Source organism: Anomalospiza imberbis, chromosome 6 (assembly GCF_031753505.1).
Source record: "Anomalospiza imberbis isolate Cuckoo-Finch-1a 21T00152 chromosome 6, ASM3175350v1, whole genome shotgun sequence".
In the NCBI taxonomy this organism is placed as follows: Eukaryota; Metazoa; Chordata; class Aves; order Passeriformes; family Viduidae; genus Anomalospiza; species Anomalospiza imberbis.
This window is the reverse complement of record NC_089686.1, coordinates 27,594,710-27,608,338: the sequence shown is the minus strand read 5'-3', so window position 1 is coordinate 27,608,338 and position 13,629 is coordinate 27,594,710. Positions and strand designations below refer to the sequence as shown.

The window sequence follows — 13,629 nt, the reverse complement described above, 5'->3', positions numbered from 1 at the left end:
CAATTCTCAGGAATACTTTTAAAATGGCTCTTGATTCCATTTGTAGCAATTCTCCTAATTTAACACCAGGTAATATTACATAAAGATGAATCTGGGCATAGTATCCCTTCCAGTTGCAGTATGCTACTTGAATTAAGTACTTTTCTCTTTGTCCTTTCCCTTTCCCAAAATGGCCTTTCTCTTCATTACTTTTTTTTCCCCTCATTGTAAAATTGCAGAATTATTCAAGCCACTGAACCATCTACAACACCACTTTAATAAATCAGTCTGAACTACACAGCCTATGCAGCTCAACTCTTATTTCCTCTGTTTCTGATCACATTTTTTCTTGTATTTATGACTTTTGTATTCCTCACAACTTCTAAGTCTTGTTCTGAAGTGCTGAAGGCCTAAGCCAGCATATGATCTTAACAGCTGAACTAAGAGCTATTTTATAAAATACACACTCTCAAGACATATAACACTGCCTTATGTATTTAGTTGAGAATTCAAAGTTTCCAAAACTTGGCAATGATACTACAGTACCCCAACTCATCATATGTGAGCTATAACAATGACAAAGAAATTCAAGAAACACAAAATACAAATAATAATATCCCCTTCAAATTAAACTTGCATGAATTTGTAGTAAAAAGTTGCATAAAGATTACTTTCTTTGTCTTTTTAGTCTTTGGTAAGATGGTAATTGCATACAATTAGAGTGTGCTTTGCATTACACTTTTGTCCTGTAGAAGAGGTTTTATTGTGGGCAGCTAATGCAAAAAGGGCAATAATTCATATTATTTGTCTTCAGAAAACAAAGATTGCATTTTACAATACCCATTGTTCTTATGGGGGTGTCAGCCCAGAAGTCAAACACTGGCATATATTTTAAAGTTGATCCTCATTTCTTGTCAACTACATCAACATTTAAATGTTAAAGATCCATTTTAACTGAAGAAAAAATAATCCCACATTGACAAGTCTCAAGATTTTCATATCACTGGTCCTAAGCAAAACAAACAAAACACAGGAATCAAATTTTGTTGTCTTTAAAACACTTCTAAACAGATTTAAATGTGTTTGAATTTATGCCAGAAATCAGTATATATCATTTCATCTTCAGATTTGTAAAGGAAGTGTCTTTACAGTTATCTCAGGATAAAACTTCTGAAGGAATGCCTCTCATGGAAAATAGAGAATGAGCACACTTTGCTCATTCTGTTTTACACATCATGTACAGTAGATCATCAATACAATTATACTCTCTACCAAAATTAAAAACAAGACAGCATCTGAAGTGCAAAAGTTAATCTAATGTAAGTAAATGCAAATACATGTTTAAAAGGAAATGTAAACTTTTAAATTATACAAAGCATTGAGTTTTATACATGTGAACTCACATGTATATTATTTATATACAAAAACACCGTATAAAGATATAGAAATAGAGTCTCTATATGTATATACACAAGTAAAAATATACATACATACACTGTATTAAACTCCTACTCAGGCCTACATATGCTCCATTCTGCACACTTTGAGAGGTTTATTTCAATTTAACATAAATTTTGAGCAGGAGTAAATTAAATGGGTGCATAAACCTGTGCAGAATAAGGGTCATAATCATCTGAAATCAGGTGTGCCCACATCACCATGGAAGAGGCTCCTTATAAGCAGATCATCTGACTCTGATAGTGAAGAAAAGTCAGCACAATCCTAAAAATAAAGCTGTGTGCAAGAGGACTGCTTAAATATTTAACAGCACACTACAGACATAGTGTTGATTTTAGCAGTCTAAGATGACAGCCATCGAGAAAAACTAAACCACAATTTCTCATCCTTATATATTGCTTCAACTGTCCAGACCAAATAGAAAGTTTTGTAGGAAATTGTTACCTGGTTGACCACCACTCTACAGACCCAGAGAAACTTCAAAAATAGCATGAGATTTCAATATAAAATTTTTCATAGTGTAGTCTCCTGCTTGATTGTGATAAGCAAATACGTCTTTGTTATAAAATCAAGAGTAGACACCATTGCAAATCATTTCAGTAAAAGATAAAATCATGAACCTACAACATACAAATAGTTACCTCATAACAGTTTTAGATATCACATAATTTTTTTTAAGTCTCTACCAGTATGCCAAGTAACTTTGAATACACAAACAATCCCATCAGGATTAGTGAAACAATAAAATCATGTATATAGTGTATACACACTTGCAGTCTTAAGCTGAAAATGGAGACTCTAAGGACTAAATAACATATGAATTGCTCTGCAGGGTGGATGAGGTAGAGGCCACTATTTAACAAGAAAAGAAAATAAAAACAAACTAACCAAAGCCTATCTTTCTTCCAGTTTTCCCTTTCTTTGAGCCACTTCCCTTTCAACAGCCTTGGGAATGCAGATATTTCAGCTATGAGAAACTGTGACTAGAAGAAAGTTCCTCATTCAAGTGTGCCCTGCAGGGAAGCAGCTAGATGATGCTCCCTTTAATGCAATTAAGAAACTGCAACAAACTAATGTTCAAAATTTTTATGTCAGTACTCACTCAAGTAAGTTTGACTGTTTGAGCACAGGCCAGCACATTTAGTTTTCTTTACACAATGGTACATTGTTAGGAAATGAGGTTTAAAATCAAGCTTACAGTAAGCCCACTAATTAAAAAACTACTCAGGAACAGTAAATATAAACAATGAATACAACAATCTTAGCTTTTCTATTACTGCTAGCACAATATCATCTGAATGGTGAAATATGGAATGTATTTAAGCTGTTTCAGACGTATATGTCACCAAGTGGCAAGTGTTGGTCTAGCTTTAAAAACAAATATGGTAATGTGAAAGGGTACACCTTTCTGAAAAATTTAATTTAAAAAAGCAGGTAGCTATTTCTTAAACTATGAAGAATGCAAAATTTAGAAAAAAGGATGCATATTTTATACTTTTTTGAAAACACTTAATTAGTTGCTCTTCAACAAAAAAGAAGTTCCACTATTCAATGAAGTTCAGGTTGATGATCTACGGAGGCAAAGCTATCAACTTAAAGAACAAAAAAATAAAAAGATCAGTCTCTGTCTTAAATTTTTTTACCTCGGTAAAAACAAGGGGGAAGAGGAAGAATTTTTTTCCATTATAATAATGCTGAACATTTAGGCTGGCTTTTTTCTCCTTTGCAATCACTTTGATACTTTTACCTATGGGCCTTGCACACAACAAACACGGATAAAGTAAAACTTTATTATACAACACGACTGTTAAAACAGAGAAATCAAAGAAGACAAAGGCAGCGGTGGCTCAGGCAGAAGTCCGGTGGATTTCAGCGTATAGCGCGAGTTTCACCGAAGAGTAGGTGAACTGCGCCTGACGACGGTGCGCTCCGGAGGGGTTGCGGTGACTGCCACCCCCGCGGGCAGCGGGGCTCCCCACCCGCCGGCCCAGTGACCCACCGCCACCGCCAGCCAGGGCTGACTCAGTCCCCTCCCGCGCCGCGGCCACCTGGAGCCCCGGGGGCTGGCCCCAGCGCCGCCCCGCAGCCCAGTCCAGCGCCCGCCCCCACGGCCGGCACCGTCCGGCGGCCGGGCAGCACCGCGGGCCCCGGCCGGCGGCTCTGCCGGGCTGCCCGGCACAAGGAAAGGCGTGCGAAGCGCTGCGCGCCGCTTTGAATCCTGGGCTGTCGGGGTTGGTTTTTCCTTGTTACTGTTTGCAGTTTTTTTTTTTTTTTTTTTTAGTGGAAACTTTCTATTCCCAGGAGAGGCCGGGACAGCGTGGCGTGAATTGCCCCGGGGCGCCGCGCTGCCATCACAGCTGACAGCTTTCTGCCCCCCGCGCCCCCCCTTCCGCAGCATTAAAAAAGCAGCGGATAGATCCGGCCGGAGTTTGTTTTTAATAACGGCTTCTAGTTCGCACAGCCACTTACATCCCTGGCAGCAAAATTAAAAGTCAAGCTCGCATGCGAGCATCCCGCACAGAACCTCCTCCGCACCGGGGTCGTGGGGGGCACGGCAGAGAGACAAGTGGGGCGCCGGGGGAAAGGAAGTGGGGCCGGCGGCAGGGAAGATGGGATGGGTTTCGTTTATCCCCGGAGCAGAGCCACCGGGAAAGGAAAGTTCACAGCCAACAACAGCGCCCGCGGGCAGCGGCTCGGGGCTCGCTTTGGGGCCTTCTTCTTACCTTCTGGTCTACGATGGAGCAAGCCATTTCCCGGACGTGGGCGAGGCTGAAGTCCCCCGAGGAGTCCTGCAGCAGCAGCACCGGCTCCCGGCTCAGCCCGATCTGGAGGTGGAAGGCGACGCCGCCGCCGGCAGCAGCCCCCGGCGGCGGCAGCGGGCTGGGCGGCCGGATCAGCGGAGGGGCACTCATCGGAAACGTCCCGCCGAAGCCGCCACCGGAGCCGAGGAGTCACGGACGGAGGGGCAGAGTCGGGCGCCGCCGCGAAAAGTTTGCGGCCGCCCCGGAGGCGCCGGGCGAGTTTCCCCGCGAAGTTTCAGGAAAGTCCCGCCGAGCTCCTCCCGGGTGAAAATGGCGGGGGGGGTGGGGGTGGGGGGGGAGGACCGGGGAGGATGCAGACAGGAAAAGGCGGCGAGAAAGACGCGCGGGGGGAGCCCAGCCCAGCGCCGCCGAGGTGGTGCCGCCGCTCGGGCTGCTGGCGCCGTGCGCGGCGCGGGGGCGGGACGGGCCGCGCCCTCCGCCGGGACGGGCCCGCGCCCAGCTGGGCCGGGCCGGGCCGGGCCGCGCCGCTCCGCCGCCAAACGGTGGCCGTGGCCGTGGCCGTGCCAGGCGGCCCGGGCAGGAGCGAGCGCAGCCGTGTCGGCTGGTTCCCCGCGGCGGAGCTTGGCTGAGCCGGCTCTGGTCTCCTCACCTGGCCAGCCAGTGGACTGCGGTGCTGGCGAGGCTGAGAGCGTCCTCTTGCCCCGCGATCCCCGTTGGGCAGTACCTCAGGAGGCAGGTGGAGGTAGAGCCCGAGGAGACTCGGAGATTTCCCTTGCTGACAGGCAGCACGGTGCCCTTTCCCGGGCAGGGCGGCAGCTGCCCCCGAGGACGGAAAGCAGTGCCAGGGAAGCGGGAGCTCCCGTCTGTCTCCGGCTCTCCTGCCCGGCCTCGGCCGCTCCGGTCAGCATCCTGCCGCCGCTTCCAGCAGTCCCCACGCGTTTTGGGAAGAAGCAAGGGACAGGTTGCACCCACCTCTTTTCTAAATCAGCCTCCAGTTTCAGGTACAGTGTGTGTTAATGAGGAACACCCTACCACCCTAAACCAGGATGAGTTACTCTTCCCAGCTTTTGGGATCGGTGCAAGCCCCACCCGTTTGCACAAGCAGCATTCGTAGCAAGGCAATATTTAGTCTTAAAAACCTCCTCTTGAAGATGTGCAAAGGCAGTGGAAATGTGAGCTGTAAATGTTTAAAATACCAACGGAAAGACTCTTAAATTAGGTATACGTAGTACCTGTAGGTTTGTTTGAACACAGGTAGTGTGAAAATAATACATGTACGTTTGAAAATTCAGAGGTTGATCTGATTTACAACTTGTTTCATTGCAAATCGATTTTTTTTTGGGTTTTTTGGGTTTTTTTTTTTGTTTGGTTTTTTGTTTGTTTTTGTTTTTGGTTTTTTTCTACCAAAATTTACATCTGCAGCGTTGTTTTATTTTGATCCTGTCTTGGTAGAACCCATTTTACTGTTGTCAGCTTATTTCCAGCCTGGGAAGTACTGCAAGCTTCCCATGACCCCATGGCTTAGCCAGCTTTTCTATACTGGAGTCAAAGCGGGAGAAACACACTAGAAGATCCTGCAGCCCTGCTTCGTTGTTGAATCTCAGGTTCAGAGTCCCTTGCTTCCTAAACTCCCAGTGAGAGCTTAGACGTGGCTAGTTCGAATCTTTGACTCAGACATCGTCAACGGCTCATATCTTAAAGGATATAAAAGAATACCTAAAGCACTCAATGGGAGGGTCTCCCTTAACCTTTTGTGTCTTCTAGGCAGGCTTAATTCGAAATCGATTTTCTTTTGTGTCTTTCATCCCTATAGTAAGTAGTAAAGTGAACCTTGCCATCAGACTTAAAGTTGTGCTTTTATAAATTCATATCAAACCTACTTTTGCTGATGTATTTGATGGCAATTCTTTGAGCAACCTAAACCACTCATTCATGACACAGCTCTTTTGCAATTCCTCAGATAACCAGAGCAGAGGTAGCAGTAACAATATTGAGAATTACATGTCCTTGGTTTTCTCATATATGTGAAATCAAGTGATAGAGCTCATACATTATGACTTACCTGCAGCTCCACATCATCTGTACAGGTACAACTTTCTTTTTCAAAAAGAAAGGTTACAGTATTTTTTAAAAGCTGTAGGTTGCTGGGTTGTTTGTTTAGTGGGTCAGCTGTGTTGAATACACCTTTGTAACCAGAATGGATGAGGGCAGGATTTCTTCAGTGTTGTGTCAGCCAGTCATATATAAATGCCATTTATAAAAGGATTCAGTGGAACCACATGATGTGATCCTGAGTACAACCTGGCCTGTTGTACTTACTGAAATATCATCTATTTCATGATCCTTCCAGATCGGGGAATTGTTGTGCTGAAGCCAGGGAAGGGAAAAAATCATTCACAGCAGTATCTGACCTCATACAGAGTGCATGTCTGGTTGCTAATCTGTACATGCACAGTTGGAAAAAACACTGGAAGCTTAGGTTTTACTGCACCTGAACAGATTAATTCAGCAGTACATGAACTGTTCAGGCTTTCAGGGAAAAAATGAATTTGCCACACATGGCTACACAGTTTATGCGTCTGGCTACAGGAACAGGGCAGTCAGCAGAGGATGTCACTGTAACATCACATTATGAAAGCATCTCCAAGCTGCCCTAAACGTACAGTTGCTGTAATGTTACTTCTAATTGCTCTACATTGCCAGACTATGAAAGGTTAATAGTGGTCTTTGTATGTTCTCATGCACTGTATTAGTTGACCCTCCACTTTGATGTGTTTCTGAACCTGTGATCTTCTCTTCTTTCAGCTTTCTGCATTGCATAGATGGTATTCTGTTCTATTCATCAGGAGTGAGTAACATCCCCTTCATAAAGTTTTTATTCCTTTCTGCTTTTCTCTGTCAGTGATGTAACTGGTCCTTTTTTGAACAGTCCATTTATCTTTCATCTTTTCAACAGAAGCAATTTTATGGCACATATGTTTTAATTTTTTTAAAAATCAAACAGCCAGCAAAGATTAATGCAAAATATGCCTAAACAATGGAGAATATTCTGTAAGTCTGTTTGACCTACATGTTGGTAGTTTCTAGGTTAAAGTTGTTGACCTAAAATGTAGTTCCTGTATGTTTACAAAGAAAGTAGAACACAGGTGATTACAATGAGATGTTTACTGCTGGTTTTGTGAGGCAGGTAGTGGAATATCATATCTCATTCTATGATCAGTATATTGAAAAATAGATTGCTTGGCAATATGCTCAATAGTATAGTGTATCTTGGCAAGGAGAAAAGAACAGAAAAAAGCAAACCAAGAGTAAAAAGAAGTCGTCACTGGAAACTGGATAGAAAGCATGACTGAAAATAAAGTTCAAATTTTCACTGTGAAAACAAGTAGTCATTAGAATAAATAGGCCATGAAAGTGACAGGTAACCTTTTCTGATGTTTTTAAGTTTAGACTGAGTGTTTACTCACAAGCTTTTTGGGCTCTGAACTGTGGTAACTTCTTTGGTTTCCCAAGGTCAGAGTGAAAGATATTTGCCTTTAGCTGTTTGTTATGTTACTAATGGAATCCAGAAAAGACAGACAACATGAATTCAAGGATGTAAAGATAGTAATTTTTCTTTCTCCCTTGTGAGAAATGTATATTTTCTCAGAAGGAAATCATCATCTGTCTAGGAAGAAAGTGATTTGGCATAAATCCTTTGTGTCTTAGGTCACTTTCACGTGTGCACTTCTGCTGGACTCCATATGCAGTTCAATGCAGAGCAGAAGCCTGTGGAAGAGTTTACTTTTCATGCCACTACTGAAGATAACAATTTTTCATCCTTGAAAATGTATCTCTTCAGCATGCAACAACAGATCAAATGTTAAAGTAGGCAAAGACACTTTGTTGCTGAATCAGGCCAATACCCATTTTTGCATCCTAACCCTAAAATTTTTGACTTTCCTTCATTTTACACATTCCCAATGTACTCCTACACCTCTATGCTAGAGGAGAAACCTCAAATTTTACGAGGAGTAGCTCTCATGTCTAGAGGTAAGTTATATATTCTTTATATAGACTTAGATTTTAACATTGAATATGCAGCCAAATCTGTTTATGTTAAGAATTAGTGAACATACCTAACTGTATTCTACAGTTGAATACAAACTGTGTTATTTGCATTCTCACTAAGCAGCAAAATGTGCATTATCAAAGACAGGTCTACAAAAGTGAAAACATTTTTTCTTTTTGCTGTTTTCAGATGCTGAAATGATGTTTAAAGTGGACTGCATGCTCCTGTAATTTCTCTCCTTAAACAAAAGCCAAGTATTGAAAACTAATTAACCAAAGAAAAAAGAGAAAATCTAACTGGTAAATACAATGGAATGAAGTTTGGGAAGTACTGTGTAGACTGTGATGGAAAGTAAAAGCATTCTAGAGGTGGAAATGCAAATGTCACTGAATCTGGAATTGGTTTTGTGTTAGGGCTGAACTGGTAAGTAAAACAGAGCTGATATCTGAAATAGTGACAGCAGAGTTTCAGATAAGCTCCTAGGTATTTATTTGGAGAGAAGCAGATGTTAGCTGTACAACTGGTTAGGGATTTCCTGATAAGCTACTTATGTCCATGAGAAAATGATAACATTTCAGGATCTAAATGGTTGTTGTGAATACAGTAAATTTCCCAAATTTTTTGTTTGTTGTTTTGGTTCTGTTGTTTTTTTAAAAAAGAATGTTTCCAGTTGTTGAAAATGCTTTATCGTTTCTAAAAGCAAAGAGTATTGTTTTCCATGGCTTTGTACTAGATGTTGTAGATAATTGGTACACAACATTGAAAAACAGTAAGCTTAATAATTTAAATTCAAGTTTAAAAATCTGATACAATTAAATGTAGTATTTTTTATAAATGGATCACAAAAAATTCTGGTTTTTTTTTCTCTTTTTATATCTTGGAAATGGAAGTGAGACTCTGCCCAGTGATAGGCTTCCATAGTCAGCAAACAGTTTTGCGAGCCTGAACCATACTGATCATGGACATAAAAGGTAGATAACATTAAAACGGAATCTGAAATATTGCAGGATAAAGCATTTTTATGTCAAATATCTGCATAGTCTGGTTTTTTTTTTGAGCTGAAAGTGTGCTGCTTTGAGAGGGAAAATTCTTCTTTGGTTTTCTTTGCTCCCTGTGTACCAAACTGACCTCACAATACTTGAAAAATTTTGGCATAGGGCAGGCTCTGTTTATCCCAAAGTATGAATTGAGGATGTTTGTTATGGCTTGATGATAGAATAACTGATGCATTCAGATAAGCATGAGTATCTTGGCATTGTTTGTGCATATTTGTACAAATTGTCCTCACTGGCTCCCTGGTTCTTAGGAGCTCAGTATGCCTGGAACAAGATGGTCATTGCTGCTTGAAACTGCTGAGGCACTTTTCCTATTCTGGAGATACTGAAGTGAGGTAGTCATTGTGCCTAAAGGAAGACAAAGCACAGGTTTAATTCAGTAATTTCTTAATGCTACTTCTTAGGTGATTTCTGAGCAGAGTATCCTGTGTGAAGGACACTTTTCTGTCACTTGCATACTACCATTTCACTAAACAGTCCTGAATGGTACTGTCTTACAGTTCAACAGTGACCTGAAATCTCTGAGTCCAAGAGCTATATACTTTCTAATAATACATAATACGTATTTCCTCTTCGGAAAAGATTGCACGATTTTCACTTTTTAGCTGGGCATAATTTTCAATAAGCAGCTAGTGTGTTTGCTGCCGTTTGGTAATTTTCTTGAAACTAGATTGATAACCCCATTAGTAAAAGATGTATGCAATTGAAAATCAATTATAGAGTATTTAATTTTTTTTTATTATAATAGCAAATTTCTTGAAGCACTATTCTCTAATTAGTACGTACAAACATTACAAATTTACCAACTTTGTTCTTTTACACATCAAGAGGGTACCTTATCTTATACCTCAGAGGGTATTATACTGTTATTCAACACTAATATTTTTGTGACTGCTGTCCAGGTCTCCTTGTTATTATCTTTGAAGCTCTTCATCAGTTCAAAAGGGACCTTCATCAGCTCCTGGGAATGAAATACTGCCACTGCAGAATCAGATATGTGTGCTATAATTGATGCATGATTTTGACCTCTAGGAATAGGTGTCATTGTCACAGTATTTCTCTGAGTGGATACAGCCTGAAGAAAGAGTCTGTTAAATATCCATCAACAGCTATGTCCAAAGCTTATGGAGCCAAAGTAGAGAACAAGCAGAGTGGCCAAGAGAAAATAAGGATTACAGAGTCTTATTTGTGAGCTAAGCAATGTCTGATAGTACAGAAGGGACATGGGTTTACAAGCAGTATTAAAATTGAGATAGAAATTTATCTAACTTCTAGATATGCCTGAAATGTTTACTGAATTTTTGCTCTGATATTTAAACATATGCTAACTGATCTTGCCAGGTTGATTAGTCTCTCTATGACCAGTTTTAACATACTTTTATGTGGTTTGATATTTTTATGTTTATATATTTATAACAACAATGTTTTTCTCCAATACAATTTGAATAAATAAAACTGTGGTTAACCTAAATTATATAATGATTGTTGCATGAATAATAAGAGCACACAAAGGTCCAGGTAAAACAGGTGGGATTGTTGAGACAAAGAAATAATACAATCGATAAACACTGCTCTTGTGTTCTTATGTGCAAGGTTCCTCACTTATGATGATTTAATGAGTTAAGAGAGACTGCATATAGGAACAGAGAATCAATAGATTTCTTACCTAAATTATCATTGATCTTTCAATATTTATTGATGTTGGTTACTGCTGCTGCTTTGGTTTCACTGCATGATACTGAAAAGCCAGAGCTAAAGATAACATTATGGGGAAACCTAGTATTTTACACAGGAGGAGAGAGGATGAAGGAATGGAATGATGCAGGGGATCATAAGGAACCTGCAGAAGAGGGGAAGGTAAAAATGGAAAGAGAGAAGATTCACAGAAAAAAAAATTATTGCAAGGAGTACTACAGTTGTACATCACAGTTTCTTACTTAAAAATATTCAGATTTTAAAATTTGAGCATAACAGTTGAGCAGACTCTGTTTTATGATAACTAAAGCTATATTTTCCCTTCATTTTCTGTCACTGCCTTGTATATTAACTTTATCTTATTGTAGATTTTCAATTTGGGGTTCAAATTAAGAAACATTTCATTACATTTTCAACTAATAAAAGACTGATAAACACACTACGTACTGCATGAACGCTAAAAGTTGTTCCATACAAGTCTTGTAAATAATGAAAATTCACTCTTACACCAATTGCATCACATGTTTATTTAGGATAACCTTATAGAACTAAATACAGGCAGAAAAAAAACCCCTCTGTTCTTGCATCTTACTCCAACATAAAAAAACACCAACTAAATGTAAAAAAGACTTGGTTAGTGAACTTCTTCAGGTAATAAAAGGCCCTTTCATTTAAACCATAATTTAGGCTTAATCACAGGGAGAAAAAAGTGTATCTTTTCCCTTTCATAATAGACAAACATCTCAACATGAAGCTCTACACAATGCTGCAGCATTGTCACCCAGGGTTAAATAAACAAGGAAATCATAAGATACAGTAGAAAGACATTTCAAACAAATTTCTAACTGTGTTTGATTATGCTTAAATTTAATGGATCTTGACACGATGAAGCATGTGAAGAGAGTCTTAAAAGTAACTTGATTAGAATAATGGTTTTTGGGGATACAGAAGAAAGTAGCAGTGCGAAATTAGAAGTAAAGATAGACAAACAGAAGAATATTAAAAAAATACATAATTAATCTGATCTTGATCATGGTTTATATTATCCATAATAATGGATTTTTTCAGAAAAATTTTTTTTTAAAACTGCACATGGGAATCAAACATAGAAATAAGTCACTTTTTTTTTTGTTTTTCCCCTTTGAATTTCATAAAGAAAGTGGACAAATTTGTATGTGAATGTCTTCCAAACACAAATTCTATATGTTCATCCTATGCCGTGTGAATACACCACTGTTTCTGAAGTATATTTTTACAGCAGCTTTGCAAAGCAGAGCGAGACTATTATTTCCCTATTGAGTGCCATGGAATGGAGCGTATTTTTAATTCACCATACTTTGTGAAAACAAAGGTATGCAGTCTTGATTAAAACATAGTATACATGTAAGAGTTGTACTTTTGCAGTTAGCCAGCTACACAGATGCAAATTAATTTATTTAAAGCTGAATATCATAACAGTGGTCTGTGCTTTACAGCTGATAAAATTTCTCAAAAATTATGGACCCCATTGTTTTGTAATAGAGCAGAGAATTGAATGTAGGTATGACCAGTATCAGATTAACTCAATAACCACTTTCCCCCCACCTGCCTCCTATCTAGAAAGAAAGAAAATGCTCTCCTCTGAGGAGGAGACTGTGAATCTGTGTGTGTCAGGGCAAAACTAGCTGCTGCTTTCCATTCAGGCTTGAGCACACAGCATTGCAGAGAGCTCTTTACAAATGTCTCAATGCATGTGTTACAAGTCAGCATTTTATAATAAACCTGATTAAAGAAATTGGATGCAATAATACTTTTGATAATTTGTATCTTCCTTCTTTAAGACACTGAGATGTGAAAGTCCTCACAGACATAGCAAAGAACAGGTATTTGTCTAAGGCTTGGTTCGTTAGGATTCTAGGTGGTCCTGTCTGGCTGGTCCTTATTAATTGCAGCAATGATGTTTGGGGTCAGGGGATCACGAAACAGCTGGTCTGTATTACTTTGACCTAATCTCAGGTGATGTGGTGTAGGAAATAGTTAATTATATTTTCTCAGTGACTCACATCTTTAATATTAGGGTGGTTGATCTTTGTGCACTGTAGACATTTGCAGCTGTTTGCCATCATAAGGTTCTTCTTTGTATTCACCACAACACTTAAATACATTCAGTTAGATTTCACAAATTATATAAATTCTCTACCAGCAACATGGTATCTCAAAGTAAGCAAATATAAAGCATACAGATACAAAGCTCTGCTGGAAACTCTAGGGACCTTGAAGGAAAAAGAGAGAAGCAAATTATCAGAAAACATTTTTTCTCATTTCCATCAACCCAAATCCCCTTACCTCATGCATTTCAATTAAAGTTTAGAATACATTACCTTTTTAGGCAGTTTGCAATAGACAACCCATACAAACCAGGAACTGAAAATATCAGCTAATGATATAAAGATTTGAAGTACATTTAGTATATAGCACCTCGTTAAATTTAGTCAGTAGTTCGTAGATTACAGAGGTACTTTCCAATGAAAAATTATCTTTTTTTCCAAAAGCCAAAATAATTCAGTGTGGAATGCCATATATTATATTCATTACAAATATTTATGTTAATTCAAGAGGATATGGAAAGTGTGGGGAAGCTGGGAACTTG

At 39.6% G+C, this 13,629-nt stretch overlaps 1 protein-coding gene across 3 annotated transcripts in view; it reads right to left on the bottom strand.

The window, feature by feature from the left end:
* PRKD1 (protein kinase D1) overlaps positions 1-4,519 on the bottom strand; it is a 116,609-nt gene extending 112,090 nt beyond the window's left edge. For all 3 annotated transcript variants that reach the window (XM_068193006.1, XM_068193007.1, XM_068193005.1), the window contains exon 1: positions 4,161-4,519. In XM_068193006.1, coding sequence (XP_068049107.1) covers positions 4,161-4,349 — 189 coding nt within the window. In that variant the 5' untranslated portion in view covers positions 4,350-4,519. The remainder of the gene's footprint in view (positions 1-4,160) is intronic.
* Between the last annotated feature and the right edge of the window lie 9,110 nt (positions 4,520-13,629).